The 24,513-nt window shown below is 45.6% G+C and overlaps 2 protein-coding genes and 1 pseudogene across 2 annotated transcripts; all 3 read left to right on the top strand.

Annotated features, from left to right (window-relative positions):
- The first annotated feature begins 2,184 nt into the window (after window positions 1–2,184).
- On the top strand, window positions 2,185–13,611 carry LOC102862385 (annotated as a pseudogene).
- A 785-nt stretch (window positions 13,612–14,396) lies between these two features.
- Window positions 14,397–15,302, top strand: FFAR1 (free fatty acid receptor 1). The gene has a single exon (XM_006899728.1). It carries the CDS (start codon window positions 14,397–14,399, stop codon window positions 15,300–15,302), a length of 906 nt encoding a protein of 301 aa, XP_006899790.1.
- A 2,595-nt stretch (window positions 15,303–17,897) lies between these two features.
- Window positions 17,898–18,878, top strand: LOC102861568 (free fatty acid receptor 3-like). Its single transcript, XM_006899727.1, has one exon. It carries the CDS (start codon window positions 17,898–17,900, stop codon window positions 18,876–18,878), a length of 981 nt encoding a protein of 326 aa, XP_006899789.1.
- The last annotated feature ends 5,635 nt before the right edge of the window (window positions 18,879–24,513 follow it).

Raw genomic sequence — 24,513 nt, 5'->3', positions numbered from 1 at the left:
TGGGCAGACAAGTGCCATACCACTTAATTGTTTGACCTAAAACAATTAAAACCAGGTAGGAGGGCCATAGATTAAAATCACCCACCTTTCGCTTGGTAGCATCACTTTCTGTCCACTAGGCCAACTGAGCTCTTTCTATGTTGTTGTTAAGTGCTGTTGAGTAGACATAAGCATATGTTGTTGTTAAGTGCCATCGAGTTGTAGGTGACTTGTAGCGACCCTATGAACGAAAGTCCTGTATACCTGTATAATTTTTGTCCTTTCTCCAGGTTCATAGGGTTTCCCGAAGCAAGCTATTAAGGAAGTGGATGCCACTCCTGCTTCCAAACTTGTTTTAATCGGGGAGCTCCACCAAACACTGTCCACCATGGGTAAACATTCTCACATTTGACTCATCAGTGTCACAGTGTTTGGCTTCACAGCAACCACGAATGACCTCTGTACAGCAAGTGGACACACCGGGGTTAACATGACCTAGAAGACTGTTTAACCAAAAACAATTAAAGGCCAGGCCTGAGGGCCGCGGAGTAGAGTCACCCACCTTTGACTTGGGAGCGTAAGCATATAGATAGATAATATTTCAACAATAACATAAAAATGACAAATAATTCAACTAAAAATGGGCTCAGGACTTAATAAACATTTCACCAAATGGTCAGCAAAGACACTATTAGTCACCAAAAGAGAGGCAAGCCAAAACTAGATACTGTTTCATTGTCACTAGGAGAGCTAAAGGAAATAGAAAACACAACTGCCGTCAAGGCTGTGAGGAAACTGGAATTCTTATTCATTGCTGGGAATAAAGGAATAATTTGCTGCTCTGCAATCCCAAACGCACACAGTTTGAGGCTACCAGCTGCTCTGGGAAGAAGGAAGGGAAATCTCCTCCCTTGTGATTGACTGCCTCTGAAAACCTGCTGGAGCTTCAGCTGTGGGTTGGCTCTGACTCTGTGGCGCACAACAACACAATTACGGAAAACAGTATGACATTTCCTCAAAACACTGAAAATAGAACTACTTTGTTGTTGTTGTTAGGCTACAATTTATAGTGACTGCGTGCGATGATAGGAAGTTCTCTGTCCAACCCTGCGCCGTTGTCACAATTTCTCCTGTGTTTAAACCCATTGTTGTATTTACTGCATCAGACTCTCCCTTTGAGGGTCTTCTTCTCTCTTGTTGACACTTATGCACTACTTTTCCAAGCATGATGTCCTTTGCCAGGGACTATCCCCTCCTGAGAATATGCTTATTAGAAGTTCTTTTGTTTTAGAATACACACACACACACACACACACACACACACACGTATTTATGTATATATATGTGTGTGTATACAAATATATATATGTACTCATTCATTCATATAAAAAGAAGTTCTTTTGAGTACACCAATATTCATAGCAGCCTTATTCACCACCACAGGAACATGGAAACAGCTCAGATGCCCAACCATAATTGAATGGATTGAGAAAGGATGTTCCATTCACACAAAGAAATACTACATAGCACACAGGAGCAATGGTTTTGTAAATTACTGTCTAATTTGGGAAGGACTGGAGAGCATTATGCTGAGTGAACTAAGTCAGTCACATAGGACAAATACTGTATAAACCATTATTGCAGAATAAGTATGAGGATCCCAGGGGGTGGGTGGAGGCAGAGGATTGTGGATGTGTGAGGGGTGAGGTGGTTAATCATAGGGTGATTAATTTGATGGGGGGGATGAGTGTGAAGGAAATGGAAAAGATCCAGTGTGAAAGACAATGTATTCAAACTTTGTAAATAAAACAGTATAAAACAAAAAAAAAATTTAAATAGAAGTTCTTTTGACAAAGAACAGAAGAGCTACCATATGACCTCCAAATCCTATTCCTAGTAACTGTTACAAAAGGCTTGAACGTCAAACAAACTTCTCTTCCACTGTCCACTGTGCACAATAGCCAAAAGGTCGAAACAATCCATCATAGATTGAATGGTACCCTCCTAAAATTCTTGTATGTAATGATCTAATGTAGAAGCTGCAATGTTCTCTCATGGTCTAATTAACTACATAGTTTCAAGAGGATTAAGGGTGAAATGCATCATGTCTTTATAGAATGGACGTGTGTGGCCCTTGGTTGTGGCCTGTAACATCATTAAAAGAAAGAAAATGGGCCTTCCCAGCTGTGACCTCTGCATGCCAACATGCCTCTCGCAAAGGATCTCCTTCATCCCTCTCCAGAAGAGGAGAAGAGGAAACACAAGAAGAAGCACCTGGTGCAGAGCCCTAATTCCTATTTCATGGATGTGAAATGTCCAGGATGCTGTAAAATCACCACGGTCTTCTGCCATCACAAACAGCAGTTTTGTGTGTTGGCAGCTCCACTGTTCTCTGTCAGCCTACAGGAGGAAAAGCAAGGCTTACGGAAGGATGCTCTTTCAGATGGAAAGAAAGTAGTAAGAAAAAAAAATCAAGATGAATGGAAATTATCTCAATAAACAGAATTTTGGATATATAAAAAAAAAGAAAGAAAAGGGAAGGAAAATGGGCCCTAGTGGAGGGAGGCCCTGAGTGCTCTCAGGGAAGAGTTGTTAGGAGTGGAGTGTATCCTTCTGGACTTCCTCATACACGGCTCTGTGTGAGGAAGCTCCTTCACACTGCTGTAGGCCAAGACACATGGAGATCTTCAAGGGATTAGCCACACTCGCTAATAGAAGTCGAAGGAAACAAGGAGTTTCACCTAGAACTGACAGAGACTTTTAGAGATCTAAATTTATTAGTGATTGTCAAGAATGGGAGGACAGGGGAGCGAGGTAATTGCTTATGGGACACTGATTGGCACCTTAGGGGGTGGTGAGTTTACATTAATGGAGAGAGTAGAAACTCAAAATAGGAGGGTGAGGATGGCTGTTCAACATGAAGAATGTAATCAATGTCACTGAATTGTGCACGTAGAAATTGTTGAATTGGTGTATATTCTATGTTTATTCTCAACAACGACCACAGTACCAGAGCACCCACTGTGTAACATGTAGTGAATAAAGCTGATAGAAAATTGGCTCTTGAACAATCATAGTCATAGGAGGCTCTGAAGAAATGCAGTGCAAGATGAATACAGAGAGATCTACAAAGAATAGGAAAAGGCTGGTTTGGATGGAGAGATCAAGATTGTTTCACTGAGGAGGGGATACTGGGTAGAAATTGGACCTTTTATCTATCTATCTATCTATCTATCTATCTATCTATCTATCTATCTATCTATCATCTCCCAAAACTGCCAATGCCATCAAGTTGAGCTCATGTTGCCATTAGACACCTTCGAATTGAATATTACTGACAGCAACCCACGTTGCTCTGATCATAGGGAATGGAGCAAAGGAACACTGCATGATACAAAATTGAGAAAGGAGTGTGTCAGGATTCTACCCTTTTTCCATACCCATTCAGTCTATATGTTGAACATATAATCTGAGAAGGCCAGATTTATGAGGAAGAATGTGGCATCAGGATTGGAGGAAGACTTTTCAATAACTGGCATTATACAGATGACACACCTTGCTTGCTGAAAATGAGGAAGACTTGAGACACTTGCTGCAGAAGATCAAGGACTGCAGCCTTCGATATGGATCATATCTCAACTTCACGTAAACAAAAGTCATCACCACAGGAACAACAGTCAAGATTTTGATAAATGGGAAAAGGATTGAAGCTGTCAACAATTTCCCCTTCCCTGGATTAACAATCAACATCCTTGGTACCAGCAATCAGGATATCAGAGGACACATTGCATTAGGTAAGTCCATTGTCAGGAATCTCTCCAGAATGCTGATGAGTAATGATGTCAGTTTGAAGACTAAGTTGTGCCTAATTCAGGCCATAGTGTTTTCAATCACCTGCTACACATCAGAGAGCTGGACAATGAATATGGATGACAGAAGAATTTATGCCTTTGAGCTGTGGTGCTGGAGAAAAGTACTGAATATGAACTGCCGAGGGAACAAACAGATACGTCTTGGAGCTGGGGTGCTCCTTGGAGGCAAAGATGGCGTAGCTTTGTCTTTCATACTTAGAACATGTAGCTAGGTGAGGCTATTCATTGAAGAGGGACATCATGCTTGGAAAGAGAAGAGGGTGGTCAGAGAAGGAGAGGAAGACCTCAGTGAGATGTACTGACAGGGGACTTCAGAAATGGGCATGCGTGTTTCAGAGGTAATGAGGATGGCACAGGATAGGAAAGTGTTCCAGTTGGCCGATCATTATGATTGCTATGAGTCATACTTGACTTGACAGCACCTAACAACAACAATAACAACAACAAAACATCAACAACAGTGCGAATCATTGGTGGAATTTAGCAGGTGGGTGTGGAATTTCTAGTTTGGTTTTCAGCAGGAATTAAAACTACCTTTGCTACCTGGTTTGAAAGCAGCAAATTTCCAGCCTTTATAGAACAAGATGCGGCCTTTGTGGCATAAGAAACTGGTCAGTCACCACAACAAGATAAAGGCAAATAATCCAATTGAAAAATGGGCACAGGATATGAACAGACACTTCACCATAGAATACATTCAGATGGCCAACAAGCACATGAAGAAATGTTCAAAATCCCTAGCTCTAAGAGAGATGCATATCAAAATGACTATGAGTTCTCACCTCAGTACAAATGGCAAAATTTAACAGAAGAGCAAGCAACAAATGCCGGTGAGGTTGTGGAGAAACTGAAACCCTTATTCATTGTTGGTGGGAATGTAAAATGGTGCAACCACTGTGGAAGGCGGTATGGCACTTTCTCAAAAGTTGCAATTAGAAATCCCATTTGACCCAACAATTCCACTACTGGGAATATACCCTAAAGAAACCATAACTGCTACCCAAGCAGATATATGCACATTCATGTTTATCACAGCTTTATTCACGATGGTAAGGAGTTGGGAACAACCTAAGTGCCCATCAACAAACGAATGGAATACTACTCTGCATTGAAAAACACGGAACTCATGCAATATTATTCAAAATGGGTGACTCTGGAGGACATTATGCTGAGTGAAATATCTCAGTCACAGAGGGACAAATGCTGCATAGTGCCACTGTTGTAAAAGAGGACTGACATCAGTGTTGGGGGTAGACTGAGAAAAATGGGATAAATAATGTATATTGCATTGAAACCAATGAGGGAGAAAACTGTTTAAAAGAGATATGTGATTAGGTATTACTGTCATGACAGGAGTCCAGAACAAAGGCTGCATAGTGGAGTGGACCTGAGGGGAGGGATTGTAAAACAATGGGGGAACTTTTACTTTTCTTTTTTTTTATTGGGAAAAACATATTGGGGGTACAAGGAGGTGAGGGTTGGGGGGCAGAAGGGTGAGGATGGGCCAGGATGCAGTTGCAGAGCTGCACAGTTTGGTCGGTGGGGGGAGCAGGTGAAGGAAATGATGAGGGTCCAGTGGGGACCAGATGCTACAGAGGAATGACAAGCATTTTCCAATAGTAATTAAACCAACTGTCTTATTGATTTGGGAATTGGATGCCGACTCTCTGGCTTCTTCATGCTGAACAGGGGCGTAGATGTAAAGGGGGGAAGGGAGGACACTTTATCACCTTAATGGTGGTCTTGGGTTACAGCTGCTTGCCTTCTTGCTCTGTTAGAAGATATTTTCCTGTCATTTGCTCCCCTCTGGACTGCAAAGTGTTTTCCAAGGTGGGTCCAGTGGGGATGGCTGGTTGAACCCAGAGGCTCCATCCTCCTTTGCTTCCTTAGCTGTCAGTTGTATTTCCTTTTTGTCACTGGCACTGGGTTCAGGGTCAATTATGGAGTAAAACTCAGAGTTAAGGTTACCTATAGGAAAGGGAGCAAACCTAGAGAGAACAAACTTGTGAGTTCCAAATAGAAGGGCTTTGAGGATGTTGCTTTCAGGTTTACTGGGGGGGAGGGTGGCAGAAGGTGGCCTAGGTAACACTCTCTGGATACCCTAGGCATTCCTTTTTTTTTTTTTTCTCCTTCCCCACCCAGGGGTCAGATGGCACAATCTGGGGACTGAGGAGCTCATCCTGAGGGTCGGGACGGCTTGCCCCGAGCCAGGGGCCAAGGGCAGCCCACCCCATGCAGAGGGCTGAGGGCAGCCTGCCCCGGGCAGAGGGCCGCGACAGCTCGCCCCGAGCTGGGGGCTGAGGGCAGCCCACATCCGGGCAGAGGGCCAAGGGCAACCCGCCCTGGGCAGAGGGCCGCAACGGCTCGCCCCGAGCCGGGGGCTGAGGGCAGCCCGCCCCGAGAACTTTTACTTTTCAAAGAGAAGAGTGTACTGGGTGGGGGGAGGGGTGGGCAGGGAGAAAAATGCAACAATGAATGAATGGAAATCCAAAGTCTCCTTAAATAAACGAAAACCTAAATTAAAGAATCTTGAGAAAGAAGATGTCCCACAAGAGAAAACTTCTCAAAAAAGGATGGCTTTAGACGACAAGCTGTACCAGAAGACTTGTGCTAGCTTTATCAGCTAAGGAAAATCCTACAGACATCACCAATGTGCCGGAATCACAAGATCAAAACATGAAAAATGTGACAAGAGTGAAACAAGGACTAAATCCCCTCACATGTCTACCTATAGTGTAGCCAGTGATTATCAAGATTTGGATAAGATTACTGAGGAAGAGAATTCTCATCACGTTCAAGGGAAAAGAAAGGCAGCATGCAAAGCTGTGGTATGACAAAGGAAGATGCTTTTGGAAGACAGTGATGGTGATAGTGTCAGGAGCTCCAAGCCAGACTTTGAAACAAGTAATGATTCTGAAGATGATGCAGATTTTGATGAGAGTGAAGGTGAGAATGTCACTGTGAGAACAAGTCAAATTATAGAAGTTAAAAAGAAAGAAGTGAAAGTGAAACTCCCAGAAGTAAAAAAGAGAAAAACCTTAAATCCAAATGTAATGCTTTTGTGACTTCAATCTCGGCCGTGATAAAAATGGATTTCCCTCCTTCAAACGCCATTAGGAAACCATTACAGATATGCAGTCCTTCAGTTGAAAGCAGAAAACTGAAGTGGGTGCCACCAGCACCAGCTGGATGTAGCAGCAGCACCAGCAGGAGCCCACTGCCAGGAGCATCCGTCAAATCCCCAAGTCACAGTCTGCGCCTTGGTTTGTCCAGATTGTTGTTGTTGTTGTTATGTGCTGTTGAGTCACCTGCGACTCCTAGCGACCCTATGAACAAGAGCCCTAAGCCCTGCTCTGTCCTGTGCCAATCTCACTGTCTCAGACAGATTGGAACACTAAAACTTTGCATCCGATTACCACTACCAGCTGAGTGTGGGAGAATGCAAAGAAACTTTTGTCAAGAGAATCACAGTTTTGCCTTATACTTAAATGGTATTATTCTTTGAGGAAAGGATTGTAACATAAAGGAATCTTTTAACATGCCATGGAAATGATCTCTGTGTTTTGTGATTATGTTCTCTGAAAAATGATTCAGGACTTAAGAAATTTGTAAGAATCATCTTCTAGTTTCATGTCTTTGAAAGAGCATATTCTATCTCCTTATGTGCAAGTTATTGTCATTAAGTAATTGTCACTTTGATAGAAAGTCCACATCACATGTTACTCTGTTCTTCTAACATAATGTACATTTCTGGCTTTGTGAAGTAAGCTTACCCATTCATTTTATCTGACAAAGGAAGACATTCCAATTTCCTTCGCAAAACATTTCCAAAATCTTACAAGCTCTTAAGCTTAAGTTTTACCCATTGTCATATTTTACCCAGTTACATTTGTAGTAAGAATTCAGAATAATTTTTTTACATGTTAAAATGTTGCTTTATTATGGCATATGTTCCCTACTTAGATGCTTACTGTATCATAAATAGAATTCAGACAATTTATGATTCCTTCATGGTCAAACTTTTTAATAAAAATGTAAAAGTTAACAAAACAAAACAACAACAACATAGCCACTTTATGAAACACAGAAGTCTGTCCTATCTTGCGTTTAGATTTAGAAGTGAGAGGCTGCCCATCTTTTCCTTGCAGAGAAGTTGATAAAATTGAACTGTTGACTTTTTGGTTAGAAATCCAACATGGCACAACTCTCCCACCAGGGGACTACTGACAAGCAGGACCAAAGCCTAGAAGATCTTAAAGACACCCCCTTAGCACCTAACTCTGCACTTTACCCAGACACTTGTCCCAGATATAAAGTGGAATGCCTTTATATCTTCCCTCAATGTTTTTCAATTACTAAAACTTATGTAACTGATTACAAGATCTTCTACATTTTACATGAGGTACTGGATCATATATGCACAACTTAGAAATGAAATGACCAAGAATCAGTTTAGTGACAGGCGTATGAGAAGGTTAGGGCAGACAATAGAGCATTTCTTTGGAGAAAGTTGCTGAGAATTACATTTTCTATCACTTTAGTGCCCTCATTCTCCCCTTTTTCACCCAAGAAAGCATGAGAGATGCTCCATCCCACCTGAAGCCTAGTGAGAGAGAAGGGCTCCCAGAAGATCACTCAAGAAGCTTAATCAAGTGACCTGGACCCTGGGAGGAGTGCAGTGGCCTTGTGGTTAACACAGACGCCTAAGAGAACTGAAATCCAGAGGCTGTGGCTGTCAGTGCGAGGCAGCAGAGGGAGACAGACAGACACAGTAAAAACAAAAAAAAAACAGGGATAGAGAGCTTTGTGGGCCATACTTGTGAGGGGATCAACCCAGAACTGCTTTAAATCTTGTTATTCCAGGTGTTTCTAGAAGGATAAAGTAACCCCAATGATGAAAATGGACAACCGAGGGAAGAAATCTAAGCAGTCAATGTAGGAAAACACACCCTCTATGTCTGAATTATGTCCAGTGTCCCTACACAGGGCTACAGGGAGGGGTCAGCTCCCACACAACTTAGAGAGAGGCTTGCTAATAGTGAGGAGGTCAATATGGATTCATCTCAACATCAAGAAGACAACAATCCTTACCACTGGACCGATAGGCAACATCACGATAGATGGAGGAAAGACTGAAATTGTCAATGATTTCATTTTACTTGGGTCCACTAGGGGAAGCCAAACTTCATTCCAAATATTATATGAAAACCCTTGTTCAGGAATTGAAGGAATTACACATTTATAAGTTAGGATTTCTCTTGTGACAGATCACAGAAAATGAACTTTTTGTTCCCTGCACACAAGAGACAGCTAGGGCCCCCCTACAGAGGGAGTGTTACTACGTGTGAAATACTTCCTGAGCTAGAGCATTAGGTTGACAATAGAGAAAAATTCGGCTTCATTTACAAGGAATTTCTTTTATGATTTGCTTCCCCTGATTATCAATAAATACAGAGAGGCATGGCTTGAGGCCCTTCAGTGGAGAACTGCAGGCCCCCTGTCTTTACTCTCTGTTTTATCTCATTGCTGGCTGTCTGTCTCATTAATAAAAATACTTTACCCTCGGTCTGCAACAGTCCACAATCAACACCTTTGGTACTAGCAGTCAAGAAAGCAAAAGAAGTATTGCACTGGGAAAGTCTGCAGTCAAATTACTGTCAATTTGAAGACTAAGGTGTGCCTAATTCAGGTCATGGTCTTTTAAATCACTTTCTATGCATCTGAGAGCTGGACAATAATTAAGGATGAAAGAAGAAGCATTGATGCCTTTGAGCTGTGGCCTTGGAGAAGAGTCCTGAATATTCCATGGACTGCCAAGAGAACAAACAGATACATCTTGGAAAAGAGTGCAACCAGAGTGCTTTTCACTGGCAAGAATGGCAAAACTTCATCTCACATACTTTGCATATATTACTAGGAGAGGCTATTCCTTGGAAAGGGACAACATGCTTGGAAAGGTGGAGGGTCAGAGAAAGAGAAGACCCTCAACAAGTTGGACTGACACAATGTTTGTACCAATGGGTTCAAGTATGTAAGAAATCATGACGATGACACAGGACAGAACAGGGTTCAGATCTGCTGCTCATGGGGTCACTGTGAATTATACTCAACTTGGTGGCACCAACAATAACACGTGTTAAGATCAGAGAGAACAGTGGGAACATGGCAAGAACATGAAGAGATGCTACAGTTAGCTGCTGCAGTACGCGGCAGCATTGTTGCAGTATATACAGACCACACAGTCCTCTCTTCAGCTTGGTTTCCTGTCTGAGAAATGCCATGGAATGAGGTGACCACCACATATAGAAGTTGCCTCTCTCCACCAACTAAACTGCCAAAAGAACTAACATGTATGACTAGGAGAAGGTGCAGCTGAGACTCTTCAGAAGGAAGAATATGAAACTCCATTTCATATGCTTTGGGACTGTTGTTAAGAGAAGCCTGTCCTTGGAAAAGGATGTCATGTTCGGAAAGGTGGTGGGTCAGCGGAAGAGAGGAAAATCCTGCAGTGGATGGATTGACTCAGTAGCTGGAACAACAGGCTTGCGTATGTGTCGGGGTGATGAGGATAGCCAGGACAGGGCAGCATTCAGGCTGGTCGCTATGAGTCGTGGCTGACTTGACAGCACCTAACAAGTACCACCACCATCAGCAACTAGAGACGGTCAGAGAAGAAGGAATCAAACCAGGAAGAAGAATCTCTTAGATAGTTAATCTCTACTCCTAGGCCAATGTCTTTCTCACTCCTGAGCAGACCCACTGTTTCTATCTTAGACAGTGTTCTGTGCTCAGTGAACCTTTCTTTCCTCTTAGCAAACTATTTCCTCACTTACCTCGTGTTTGTGTGTTTGTGTGTTCGTGGCAACCCACTCTGAAGGGAACTTGCTCGTGTTCCCTGAGATATCGGATTGTAAGAAATTCATCCAACATCTTGGGAGTGCACCTCGAGTAGTTGTTTCAGGTTTGCTACTGATTGAAGTCTTGATTTCCTTATTAATATCATTGGGGGAGTAGGTCTGCTGATTGGAGTGCATGTAGAAATGGGACTTGTCCTTGGCCAAAAGCTGATTAACACGAGTCTGCCAGAGACACATCTCTGTGCATTCCAGAGACAAAAGGAGCACTCCTCCCTCTGGATATAGGTGGTAAGATGCACTGTGGGGACCATGCCAGGGCTTCACAGGGAATATTTTATTCCACACACTGGGCCAATTGGCAGCATCATGATGGATGGAGAAGAGATCGAAGTTATTAACAATTTTAGCTTGTTCAGCTCCACGGTTGGCAATCACTCTTGGCACTAGCAGCCAGGAAATCAAAAGATGGATTGCACTGGGGAAGTCTGCTGTCAGGGACCTCTCCAGAGTGCTGAGAGCAAGGACATCAGTCTAGAGACTAAAGTGCACCTTATCCAGCCCATGGTCTTTGCCATTACAAGCTATGAATCAGAGAGCTGGACAATGACTAAGGATGACAGAAGAATTGATACCTTTGAGTTGTGGTGCTGGATTGTATTGTATTGGACAAACCATGGACTGCCAGGAGAACAAATAGGTCTGTCTTGGAGAGGGTGAAACCAAGTTCCTCCTTGGAGACAAGTATTTTGAAGCTCTGTCTCACATATTTAGGGCGCATGGCCAGGAGGGACCAGTCCTTGCTTGGATGGTGGAGGGACAGAGCAGGAGAGGAAGACCCCAGATGAGATGGATTGACACAATAATTGGTGCAATGGGATAGGTGTGTCGGAGCCAGTGAGGCTGGCTAGGGATAGAGCGAGGTTCTGAGCTGCAAGGGACTCGATGACACATAACAAAAACATTAAGATTATTTTAATGAGTCTGCGTCCCCATGATCCAAAGATATTTTAATTAGGTGATTCTAGCAGTTACATGGTTTGATCAACCACAGACTGCTCACTCCTCCACACTGGGAGAACTGAAGCATGAGTCAGGAGAACCAGCTGATTGGGTAATCAGGAAGTTTTCCTGGTGAAGCACCACATTTTCAAAACCATTATCTTGGTTCCCATAATCGAGAATGGCCACCGACTTCCTTTTTGTATTTTCAGTTTCTGCTTCTCTGTTCTTTCTTGCTTTCTTCTACACTCCTTCCCCATTTCACCATGAAAACATTCTCCATGGCCGAGTGACATCCAATGCAACGACACTGGACAGGGCCCAGGGAGGTGTCAGCTCCTGCATCATGCAGCTCAGAGAGAGGCAGAGTCAAGGCATTCCTCAGCTTCTCCAGGGCCTCTTCTCCTTCACCATCCTGCAATACTAAGTGGGTCAGAACCCACTGTTAAGCTGGAAGGGGAAAGAGAAGCTTGAAAAGGATGCATTGAGCTGCTGATTGAAACGTTTGAATCCACAGTGAAAGCTTTGAATCCACAGTTGCTTGATGGGAGTAAACTGTAGTCTCCTTCTATAAAGATTTGTAGTAGTGAGTTGCTCCAGATTATTTTATTGACAGTAGCTTGTCCTTTCATGCATCACCCTCACAATCTCTGCCATGCCCAAGCCCATTGTAGCAGTCATCGTGTTAATCCACCTTGTGCAACGGCTTCCTCTCTTTTGCTGACCATTTACTTTTCTAAGCCTAATGTCTTTTTTTCAAGAGCAAGCACTTCCTGACAACGTGCCCACCATTTTGGGCAATGAAGTTTCAGGATCCTTACTTCTAAGATTTATGTCTCTGGAAACTCAATGGAGTGTCACTATGAGTTGGTATCTGCATGAGGGCAAAACAGGCTTACCTTGGTTTAGCTTCTCACCAGTGAGGTCTGTGCCTACAAACCTGAGGAGGGAAGAGGCTTTACCGTGGGATGGAGTTGTCATTATTCTACTGGTGACTTAGTAGTAAGAGGTGGTGCTGTCAACCCCAAGGCAGGCCCCAAGTTCAAATCCACCAGCTGCTCCTAGGGAGAAAGATAGGCAATCTCGTCTCGTGCGATTTAAAGCCTCTAAAAATCCAAAGGAGCATAGGCTATGAGTGAGTTCTGACGCATGGTACAACACCACAACAACAGCAACATACTAATTTTAAATTGAGATGCACTAGAAGTACTTGTTACCTAGGAGTGAGCTAATGCAGTTCCAAGCTCATGCACAACAACTTCATCCATGGGTAGGAAATAGGTGGTGAGTGGATGAGGGAGGGCATCAAGCTGTATTCTAGTTGTACCCTTTGACTCCTGTCCCTTCAGAGTACTGGCTACACACTCCCCCCCCTTCCCCACCTGTCTCCATTGAAAAAACAAACAGATTCTCCCTCAGGTCTAGGCTGAGATGCTCCATTAGCTGCTCACCCAGGCTGCAAGTGCCTCAGGCTAATGGCCCTTCCACTGCACCCTTCTCTCTTCCAGCTCATTGCTCATTCCGGGCATCCTTCTCTGCCTGTCTCAGTCAGGGGACTCAGAGCCTTAGAGACATCTGGCAAGACAGGAGGTAAGTCTTTCTATCTGGATCTCCTCTTTCCCCCAGTTGTTACTCTCCAACCCCCCCAATAACCCTGTCTAGTCTAGCAGTTTAGCTCCTTAATATCTGCTAAAATCTTTCCCCAAGACATTGATGGGACCTGACTTGCTCTTAGGTAATCTTGGGTAACCCCTCTGCCTGCCTGTTACCACAACCTCCATATATCTGATCCAGAACCCCCTTTTTTCCCCTGTTGGATGTAGCTTGGTCTCTTTCCAGGGAACTTGGAGAGCAGGGAGTACTTGGAGAGTTCTAACTTCCATTCCAGTGATACCCTGTTCTGAAGTCTCTCTGCTTAATTTTCCCTTACTGTTGTTAGGTTCCGTCGAGCTGCACCCAACTCACAGCAACCCTATGTACAATGAAGCCAAACTATGTGTGATCCTGTCTTCTTCACAATGTCTCCAGCACTGTAGTCACTGTGTTAGTCCACCTCCTTAAGGGTCTTTCTCTCTTTTTTTGACCTACTGCTTTTCAAAGCATGATGTCCTTTTCCAAGGACTAGTCCTCCAGAAACCTTCCTTCATCTAAGACCTGAGTGACAGTGTCTTAGCTTCTCCTCCTTGCAAGGCGGTGGCTGTCTTAAATTTAAGAGGTGATGTAGAAATATAATGGAGAGTTGAGGCCTCGAAATCCTTGCTTCTAATACAGACTCTTTCCTCACTAGCTGTCACCTCCCTCTTGTTGTTATGTGTTATCAAGTTTACTACGGCTCACAGCGACCCTATGAAGAATGGCTCTGAACCCTATATTTTTCTGAGTAAACCTTGCCATCTCTGACACACCTGCCTCATTGCCCCAGTCTCTGGAGTCTTCCTCTCCTGTGCTGACCCTCCACTCTCCCAAGCATGATGTACTTCTCCAAGGACTAGTCCCGCCTGGCCACATGCCACAATATGTGAGACAAAGACCTCCCTTGCATCACCTATCTCACCATGTGTCTTCTGAAACTCCAAGCAGCTCTAAAACCAGTTTCTGATTCCAGGAGCTCCTCTTTTCTGATGCTACGAGACCCGAGGACACGGAACAAGTTGAGTGCAGGACCGGGAGAGGCCGGCACCCCCGCCACATGGACCTGCCTCCAGAGCTCTCCTTCACCCTCTATGTGGCCGCCTTCGTGCTGGGCTTCCCACTCAATGTGCTCGTCATCCGAGGCGCAGCATCTCATGCCCGGCTCCATCTCACTCCCAGCCTGGTCTACGCCCTCCACCTGGGCTGCTCTGACCTCTTGCTGGCCATCTCTTTACCCTTGAAGGCTGTGGAGGCCCTGGCCTCAGGGGCTTGGCCTCTGCCAACCTCCCTCTGTCCCGCCTTTGCCCTGGCCCACTTTGCTCCCCTTTATGCTGGTGGGGGCTTCCTGGCTGCCCTGAGTGCTGGACGCTACCTGGGTGCAGCCTTCCCCTTGGGCTACCAAGCCATCCGGAGGCCATGCTACTCCTGGGGTGTGTGTGTGGGTATATGGGTTTTTGTTCTCTGTCACCTGGGGCTGGTCTTTGGGTTAGAGGCTCCAGGAGGCTGGTTGGACAATGCCACCAGCTCCCTGGGCATCAACATACCAGTCAATGGCTCTCCAGTCTGTCTGGAAGCCTGGGACCCAGTCTCAGCTGGCCCTGCCCGCCTCAGTTTCTCCCTCTTGCTCTTTTTCCTGCCCTTGGCCATCACCACCTTCTGCTACGTGGGCTGCCTCCGGGCACTGGCCCATTCTGGTCTGAGCCACAGACGGAAGCTGAGGGCAGCCTGGGTGGCTGGTGGGGCTATGCTCACCCTGCTGCTCTGTCTAGGCCCCTACAACGCTTCCAATGTGGCCGGCTTCCTGCATCCCAACATGGGCAGTGGCTGGCGGAAGCTGGGCCTCATCACAGGTGCCTGGAGCGTTGTGCTCAATCCACTCGTGACCAGCTACTTGGGAGCAGGGACAGGCCGGTGGATAGCATGTGTGGACAAAATGCAAGAGATGACTTCCCAGAAGCAGTAGCTGCTGCTGAGGGGAGAAGGTGCGAGAAACCGGGGAGCCAGGCTGTATCTCCAGGGCCCTGGTGGGAACTGCAACCAAGGAACCGCAGGGCGGCCTTGTCTGATGGCACCTCTGGAGCCACTCATTCAGAAAGAGCCTTGGCCAAAGACTGTCCTGGGTGGACGAGGAAAACGGTGACCAGGAGCCAGGCCACTGGAGGAAGGTAAGCTGGCTTCTGTTCACGTCAGTGGGGCTCTACGGCCTTGCCTCCCCTTTCCTCATGCCCTTTCCTATCTATGCTGTGGGCAGCGGCCCTTCGCTCCCGGGGAAGGAGGAGGGAAGCTTGCTGCTGCTCCTGAAGACACTCCACTCTGCTCATATGCTTTGGGAGTTGCTACTTAGGAAAGAACAATTTCTGTACAGAGGAGGAGGCAGGAGCTAAGACAAGGGCACTGTTGTACTATTGTGAGCTCACAAGGAGGCAGCATCAGTGCTGGGAACAGGAAGTCTGTAGGCGAGAAGAACGCTTCCACTCAGGGAAGATGGGATCCATAACATTAATCACGGAAAACAGGGAATCCTGAGTAGTTGCAGGCCCCACCCTGAGTGCTTAGCAAGGGTGCCTCACTGCTCCCTCAGCATGATCTGTTATGCTACTGCCAGGCAATCTGTTCAGGACACGAGGGGACCATGAAGAGAGAGGCAAACAGTAATGAAACTTTAGCCTGTGCTCGACTCAGCAAGCCACATGTCAGCCCCTGCCTGCTGCCTCAGCCCAGTGGGAGGAGGATCCTAGTTGAACAAAGGCATCGCCTACTCCTCAAGCAGTGCATCTTGGTGCAGGGCAGGGTCCACCTGGAAGGGGTGTCTTTTCCTAATTTGCACAAAGGTCCTGCCTGGACACCTCTATACTGAAGCCAGCTGTAGATAAGGAGTTGTATGGCCAGCTCAAAGGCAAATCCACCAGTTGCTTCTCGCGAGAAAGATGGGTAATCATCTCGTGTGATGAATTTCAGTCTCTGGAAACCTGCTGGCGGGTCAGTTATGGGTCAATTCTTAGCAATGAGTTAGTAGTTTTATAAGGTTAAGAAACTTGGCAGAGGCTCCACAGTAAGAAAAGAATAGATGTAGAAGATGAGCCCATATGGCAGGACCCGAAGAGCCAGGGACATTTGGTAAATTTGAGGTGTTGGGGTCAATGCTCATACTTGTGGTTAGTTTTGGGGAGGTGATAGATGGCTCTGTGGACCCATGAGACAGCAGAGGAGAGAGGCTGTGGTGGAGCAAACACCCATCAGTCCTGATGAGGTGAAGTAAGGTGACGCGCGCCTGGCAAGCACTAACTGCTTTATGCAAACTGGTCTCTTCAATATTCACAAGGGCAAGGCTTTCTGCTTTGTTAAGGGATGTAAACCCAGTGTTTAAAGAGAGTCCGGAGAATTGTTGTCTTGGGTGCCTTGGAGTCAGCAATGACTCACGCAAACCTACAGACAACAGACGTGACCCCTGCCCAGTCCTGTGCCAGCCACATCCTCACCGCCATGTCTGAGCCCATTATCGCAGTTCCTGTGGTGGTTCCATGAGTGTCATCCTCTCTTCCTCTGACCCTCACTGTTCCCAAGTCTCAGCATTGCACTTCCTCCAAGATAGACTTGCCTATTTTTCTGGGAGCCCATGTAGATTCAGTACTCTTCAACGTCCTAGCTTTATTTTTTGTCCAAGTTTCACATCCATAGAAAGGAATTGGAAAGATCATGGAATGGATCCAGCACACTTTTAGTCTTTAAAATGACATAATTTCTCTTTAGTACTCTGAAGAGATCCTTGAGAGCAGATTTTGGCCAATGCAACATGTCTTTTGATTCCTTGCCTGCTGTTACCATTGGTGTTGATTGTGGCACTAAATAAATATTTGTTGGTTGAAAAACGAATTGCTCAGAACAACCTTCCAAAATGAATTTAACACCCCTGGTTTATAAATAAACAGCTAGGTCAAGGAAGTCAAGTTACTTACACGAGGCTCCACAGAGACCTCAAACTCTGCCCAGTGCTGTGGTGATTCCAGAAAATTCCAGAGGCATCCCTAACATCAACCCTGGAAGCCGCACTCCTCCTGTCCCGCAGTAATGACGAGGGCAGCTGCTGGGTCCCTCACTGCAGCACACAGACGTGGAGCTTGCTCCTCTTTGCATACAACACAGCTCTGCTACAGCAGTTGAAGGCATCTTTTGTGTTGCTGCTCCGCAGCGGGTGACGTCACAGGCACTGCCAGGCCTTTATCTGTCTGCCAGATATCTAGCTAACCACACTTGTTCTGGAGGAGTGCTGCGCACAGAGCGCTGGGTTCTGGAACAAGCAGGTGAGCATGGGGCCACGAGTAGCTGAGTGGAGGAGCAGCTGGGTGGTCAGGGCCAGCACCTGGGTGGACTCTCTGCTGGAGATGAGGAATGATGAGCCAGCCAAAAGGGCTGACCTCGCTGAAGAAAAGCAGGATGGATCCTTTTGGGGGATTGTGGGTGCAACGTTCCCTGCTGACAGCTGAGGTGCAACTGGCCAGGGCTGGGAAGGTCTCCACCATATAAACACCTTTCTCTCTTTCTGCTAGTGGCCTCCACCATGGGCACAAACACAGACCAGTCTTTCTTCCTTGGCAACCATTGGCTCTACTTCTCAGTGTACCTCTTCACCTTCCTCGTGGGGCTCCCCCTCAACCTGGTGGCCCTGGTGATCTTCGTGGGCAAGCTGCGTCGCCGCCCAGTGGCCGTGGACGTGCTCCTGCTCAACCTGACCGCCTCGGACCTGCTTCTGCTGCTCTTCCTGCCATTCCGCATGGTGGAGGCCGCCAATGGCATGTACTGGCTTCTGCCTTTCTTGTTCTGCCCTTTCTCGGGCTTCCTTTTCTTCACTACCATCTATCTCACCTCCCTCTTCCTGGCCGCAGTGAGTATAGAGCGTTTCCTGAGCGTGGCCTACCCTCTGTGGTACAAGAACCGGCCGAGGCTGGCACAGGCCTGTGTTGTCAGCGCGGTCTGCTGGCTCCTGGCCGCTGGCCACTGCAGTGTGGTCTACGTCACTGAACTCTCTTCAAACTCCTCTCAAAGTACCAATGAGACCTGCTACATGGAGTTCGAGGAACACCAGCTGTCCATTCTCTTGCCTGTCCGGCTGGAGATGGCTGTGGTCCTTTTTGGGGTGCCCCTGCTTATTACCAGCTACTGCTACAGTCGCCTGGTGTGGATCCTGAGCAGAAGTGCCAGCCGTTACCGGCAGAGGAGAGTGGCAGGGCTCGCGGCAGCCACGCTGATCAACTTCATTGTCTTCTTCGGGCCCTTTCACGTTTCCCACGTGGTGGGCTTTGTCCAGGGTCAAAGCCCCAGGTGGAGGAGTTATGTGCTGGTCCTCAGCACCTTGAATTCCTGCATCGACCCCCTTGTCTACTACTTCTCATCATCTGGGTTCCAAGCCGACTTTCAGGTGCTGCTGAGGAGGTTGGCAGGGCCCTGGAGTGTCTGCAGGAAGGAGGGTGATGTGAAAGTAAAGGCGATGCAGAAATGTGTGGGGCAGCTGCAGGAGCTGTCCAAGACAGAAAATAGGTAGTGGATGGTGAGGGCTGGGACACCAGGCAGCCAGATGGCCTGAGCTGAGAGCTGGGTGCCCTTGAAGGGTACAGGAAAAGGTAGAACTTATGAACCTTCATGGCCCCTGTGTAGCTCAAATCTCAAGTCAAGGAAGACCTTTGATTAGCTGGCTTGGAACATCTGACTGTCTAAGCATGAGCTCACTGGCTCACCAAAGCCCCCGGTCTCTCCACCTGTCTTCAGGCCTGTCCTCTCACACACCACTCATTCCAACTTGGGAAGTAACAAGCTATTTGGGACAGCCATCAGCTCTTGTTTTTTTCTCTGAGATCAAAGAAACGATGGAGAGGAGGAAGCTGAGTTGGAGGGGGCTGCCCAGAGGATTGAGAAAACTCACCTCTCCGAGCTGCTCCTGTTCTGGCAAGTTATGGTGAGAGAGAGGGCTGGCAGCTGCAGGATTCCTGATATCAGGGGGCATCTTGCTCTTATGTCTCTTTTCTGATAAGCTTCTGCTCCTCAATCAACTTAGATCTGCAGGGACATGTCTTTAAAATAACAAACGAGAGATTTATTTGAGAATAAATTTGATAGCAAGCACAGTCTTTTCAGAGTCACTTTGTTTTCTCGTGGTGTACATGGCTTAGGTAGAATAAATGGAGGGATGATGAACCGCAGCTCGCTTCTGCAGGAAGAAGACTGACAAAATACCTCCTTTTTTAAAAAAAATTGACAAAACATGAAACGACCAACCAAACAAACCCCAAGCCAACAACACCTCATCACTGCTGAGTCAGAGCCAGCTCACAGCTGAACTCTCTATTGAGTTAAAGAGAAACAGTCCCAAAGCCAACCCAACTCATTGCCATAGTGTTGGAATCAACACATTGGGCTTCCAAGGCTGCAAGCAAGGAGATTGCCCAGCTTTCTCCTGCAGAGCTGTTAGTAAATTTGAACCACCAGAGAGCGTTTGCTGCGGCCTTTCAGTTAGCAAAGCAACTTCCTTTAGACTACACCAGAAGAGCTAGGATCATGGAGGTCTGGGAAAGGATCTGGGTTGCTGCTGTTGTTGTTATGATAGCCGATAGTTATGATGCTCTTCAGAGGAGGAGATTTCCTATCTTTCTTTTGAGGAGCAGCTGGTGGATTTGAACTTAGAAACTGCCTTTGGGTTGACAGCACAACTCGTTACCCTCTAGACCATCAGAACTCCCTGCATCTGGGTTGGAGGAATATAAAAACCAAACCAAACCAAACCAAACCTAAGCTTTCTTAGGGGTGTGGCCAAACCCATTGTACCCGTCAATCCTCTCCATATGCACACAGTAGGTATTAAGATCATTCTCATTTTATTAAGGATAAAATGAACACAGAGGTTGAGTCTCTTGCAGGAGATCTCAGAGTTGGTAAGCAAAGGAAGCAGGACTTGAAGCTGGAATTACCTGCCTCCATACCCATGCCTCTAACCCACGCTGCAATTTTGTTTTCAACTGAATAGAATGGACTATGATCTGGATCACAAAGTCAGTAGACACAATCTAACCAACCCAAGAATATAAACAGTTCATGATGAGTAACTAGATGCAAAGCAAGTGAACTGTCTGGTTTGGTATATCCTCTTCCAGCTTGGAAAACAAAGAAACACTCTTGAAAAGATTAGTATGTTTGTTTATTATTATTATTAAATTTTATTAATTTTCATGAAATTTAAGAAAATTAGCACAGTTGACCTGTATCTTTTTAGGATTTAACATGATCATTTAATTGGAAATGACTCAATGGCAACAGGCTTGGTTTATAGCCACTCAGTAAGTTTGTGTTTTTCCAGCGTGGAGTGATACATAAGAAACATCTGGTCAGGCTCCCTCTGTCTCCCAAGAAGGGCAACCAGAGAAATGTTGGCACTTATTTGTCTGTGGTCAATTTTATGAAAACCAACCAACCAACCAAACAAACAACCAACCAAAAACCCCCCAAAACCAAACAAACAAAAAGTCCTCATTAATGGGCCAATAGGCAATCTCATGATAGGTAAAGGAAGGATTGAAGTTCTCAAAGATTTTATCAAAACCAAACAAACCCCCCCCCCCCCATTTATCAAGTCCCCACTATGAAGAATTGGCTGAACTGAAAATCTGGGATTTCAGAAATCTGTGGATTTCTTTAAAGAAATCTAGTTTCTCTTTAAATTAGGCTACTGGGATTGGGGTTCATACAAAGAGACAGAGAGTTGTCACTTTATCCCACTGCTCATCTGTCTTGCCCAAGGCACAGCACCACCCAGGAAGCTGGAGAAAAGCTGGTCATAAGGTGGACCTACATGGCTGGGGAAGGCAACCAGGATGATGTAAGGTAAGTGTCGCATGGAGCTTTCCGTGCAATTATACAACTGGTAGCAAATACCCAAAGCTGAGCACAAAGAGGAGTTGAAAACCTCACAATCTTAAGGTTTCCACCCAGCGAAGTGTAATCTTGAAGAGATAACAGGGGTAGGAAGTGATGGAGAAGAGATTGAGTGAAAGAAGAGAAAGGCAATATACAATAGGGATTGACTAGACTTCATAACTAATCAGCTACATAAGACAAAATATCTGTGAATTGTCTGTATGAAAAATCAGTATGATTTGTGAAAGTTTATTCAATGGGACGTAAGGATAACAAGTGGGGAAAAAAAACCACAAAAGAAAATAAAGAAGCCACACACAATAGTATTCTGAGCCCATCTTTCAGGGGTTTATCTTAAAACAAATAATTGACAACTGCATTTTCTGTCTCAGCTGCCAGCCAGCGCCATGCCATTCCAGTTATTGTCGTTATTGTTTGGTGCCATTGAGTTGAGTATGACTCCTCGAGACCCCATAAACAATAGCTCTGAACCCTGTCCCATCCTGTGCTGTCTTCACAATCTCTGACCCACTCAAGCCCACTGAGGTAGTCACTATGCCGGTCCACCTGGATGAAGGTCTTCCTCTCTTTCGTCCTTCCACGTTCCCAAACATGATGTCCCTCTCCAAGGAATAACCTCTCCTAACAACATGCTCAAAGTATGCGAGATGAAGCTTCATCTTTGCCTTGGAGCACTCTGGCTGCACAGTCTCCAAGGCATGTCTGTTTGTTCTTTTTGCAGTCCATGGGCTATTTAGCACTCTTCTCCAACACCACAGTTCAAAGACATCAATTCTTCTTCTGCAATCCTTATTCATTGCTATGCTCCTGAGAGATGGACAATGAATAAGGATAATAGAAGAAGAATTGATGCCTATGCCAGTAGGGGGCAGCAAAAGAGGTGGGGAGGATGACAAGTCATCATCTTCCTGGGTGACAGTAAAGGAGTTGTCGCTTTTTCCATATCTCTTGCACCTCAAGGGAAAAGAATCGGTGTTCTTTCAAGAAGAGTAGAGGACTCCTTGCCCTGTGCCTACCTAGGCAGGAAGAAGGAGAATAGCTGAGAGATGGCAGAGGGAGCTTGTGTGAGAGTAACAGAGCACTTTGCACTCTCACTGCTGGCAAAATAATTGTATTCAGGCTGAAAACAGAGAGTACCAGAAAGAAGTCTATTTGTGTTTTATTGACTATGCAAAAGAAGTTGACTGTGTGGATTACAACAAATTGTGGCTAATGTTGAGAAGAATGGGAATCCCAGAACACTTGATTGTGCCCATGCAAAATCTACGCCTACACCAGGAAGTTGTTGTCTGAACACAGCAAGGAACACATGGATCAAAATAAAGAAAGAAGTACATCATGGATGTATGCTTTCTTCGTATCTTTTTACTCTATATGAGAAACAGATTATTCAGGAGGCTGGGCTATGTGAACAGGAAAGTGTTGTCAGGATTAGAGGACGACTCATTAAAAGTCTGCAGATGACATAATTTTGCTTGCTAAAAATAAGGAAGACTTAAGTATTTGCTGCAGAAGGTCAAAGATTGCAGCCTTCAGTACGGATTGCATCTCAAAAAAAAAAAATCCTCACCACCCGGCCATTTGACAGTATTGTGATAGATGGAGAAAGGATTGAAGCTGTTAATGGTTTCATCTTGCTTGGATCTCTAATCAACATACTTCACACTAGTAGTCAGGAGATCAAAATATCAGTTGCACTGGGAAAATCTGCTGTCAAGGATCTATCTCCAGAGTGCTAAAGAGCAATGATTAGAGTTTAGAGACTAAGGTGTGCCTGATCCAGGCTACGGTTCTTCTCAATTACTTGCCATGTATCTGAGAGCTGAACAATCAATAAAGATAACAGAAGAATAGAGAACAAATACACTTGTCCTGGAGTGGGTGAAGCCAGGTTGCTCCTTGGAGGCAAGGATTTTGAAGCTCAGCCTCACATACTTTGGGCATATTGCTGGGAGAGTCCTTGGAGAAGGACATCATACTTAGAAGGGTGGAGGGTTAGAGCAGAAGAGGAAGACCCTGGATGAGATGGATTGACACAGTGACTGTGGCAGTGGGATCAGGTGTGTCAGAGACAGGGAGTTTAGCTCAGGATAGGACAAGGTTCAGAGTTATGGTTCATAGAGTTGCTATGAGTTGTAGTTGACTTGATGACACATAACAACAAAAAGATTAGAAGTAGACTAGTTACCAAAAGGGAGAAGTCAACAATCTCCTAAATGTTTGATCTCCTGTACCACTCCATGATGCAACTTCACTGCTCCTGCTTTATTCAGTTCTCCTAGTCCTTTATGTCCTTTGGGTTTAGTGGTTTCACTGGCAGGTCTTGCAAAGACTCAAAACCCATCAGGGAAATGACTCACCCGACTGTGCATGATGCAGACCAGTGCTGGAGAGGCTGGTGAGTGATGTGTCAGGCACAGCTGGATGTTGTGTGCCAGCAAAGGGAACATCCCATGAGCTTATCTGGCCTCTAGTGCTGTTGTTGTGTGCTCTTGAGTCAGAACCGACCTATAGCTGACCCTGTAGCAGGTTTTCAGAGCAGACAATCACACAGGAGGAGAATTTCCATCTTTCTACTAAGGAGCATCTGGTGGGTTCGAACCTTACAACTAAGCCACTACTTCCCTCTCTAGTAGCCTCTTGCAGGGTGGGACTTATTCTTGCCCTAATCCTGTCTCCTAAGTACAATAAATCACAAAACAGTTAATAAAAAAATAAACAGGAAAGACACTTTGAACAATAAAACTATGTCACCATCACAAGCAAGCATTACTCTCCCATGAGCAGAACACAGACAAGGGTGGACGTTCTGGGGATGCTGGGAGAGGTCAATCAGGATCAGAGCTTTGATTGCAAAAGAGAGTACTGAGGTATCTGACAGAGGATGTCAAAGGTTACTAAATATTAACTAAAGTACCATTGTTATTGTTATGTGCTGTCGAGTTGCTTGCGACTCATAGCGACCCTATGTACAAGAGCCCTAAACCCTGCTCTATCCTGTGCCAACTTCACTGTCTCTGACACACCCACTCCCACCACCCTAATCACTGAATTGATCCATCTCATCAAGGGTCTTCCTCTCCTGCGCTGTCCCTCCACCCTCCCAAACATGATGTTCCTCTCCATGGACTGGTCCCTCCTTGCAACAAGCCCGAAGTATGTCAGATGAAGCTTCAGAATCCTTGGCTCCAAGGAGTAGCCCAGCTTCACCTTCTCCAGGACAAACCTGTTTGTTCTCCTAGCAGTCCATG

The sequence above is a fragment of the Elephantulus edwardii genome, unplaced genomic scaffold, assembly GCF_000299155.1.
Source record: "Elephantulus edwardii isolate Elephantulus edwardi_28Jun2011 unplaced genomic scaffold, EleEdw1.0 scaffold00266, whole genome shotgun sequence".
Classification (NCBI taxonomy): domain Eukaryota; kingdom Metazoa; phylum Chordata; class Mammalia; order Macroscelidea; family Macroscelididae; genus Elephantulus; species Elephantulus edwardii.
This window is presented reverse-complemented; position numbering and strand designations above follow the sequence as displayed.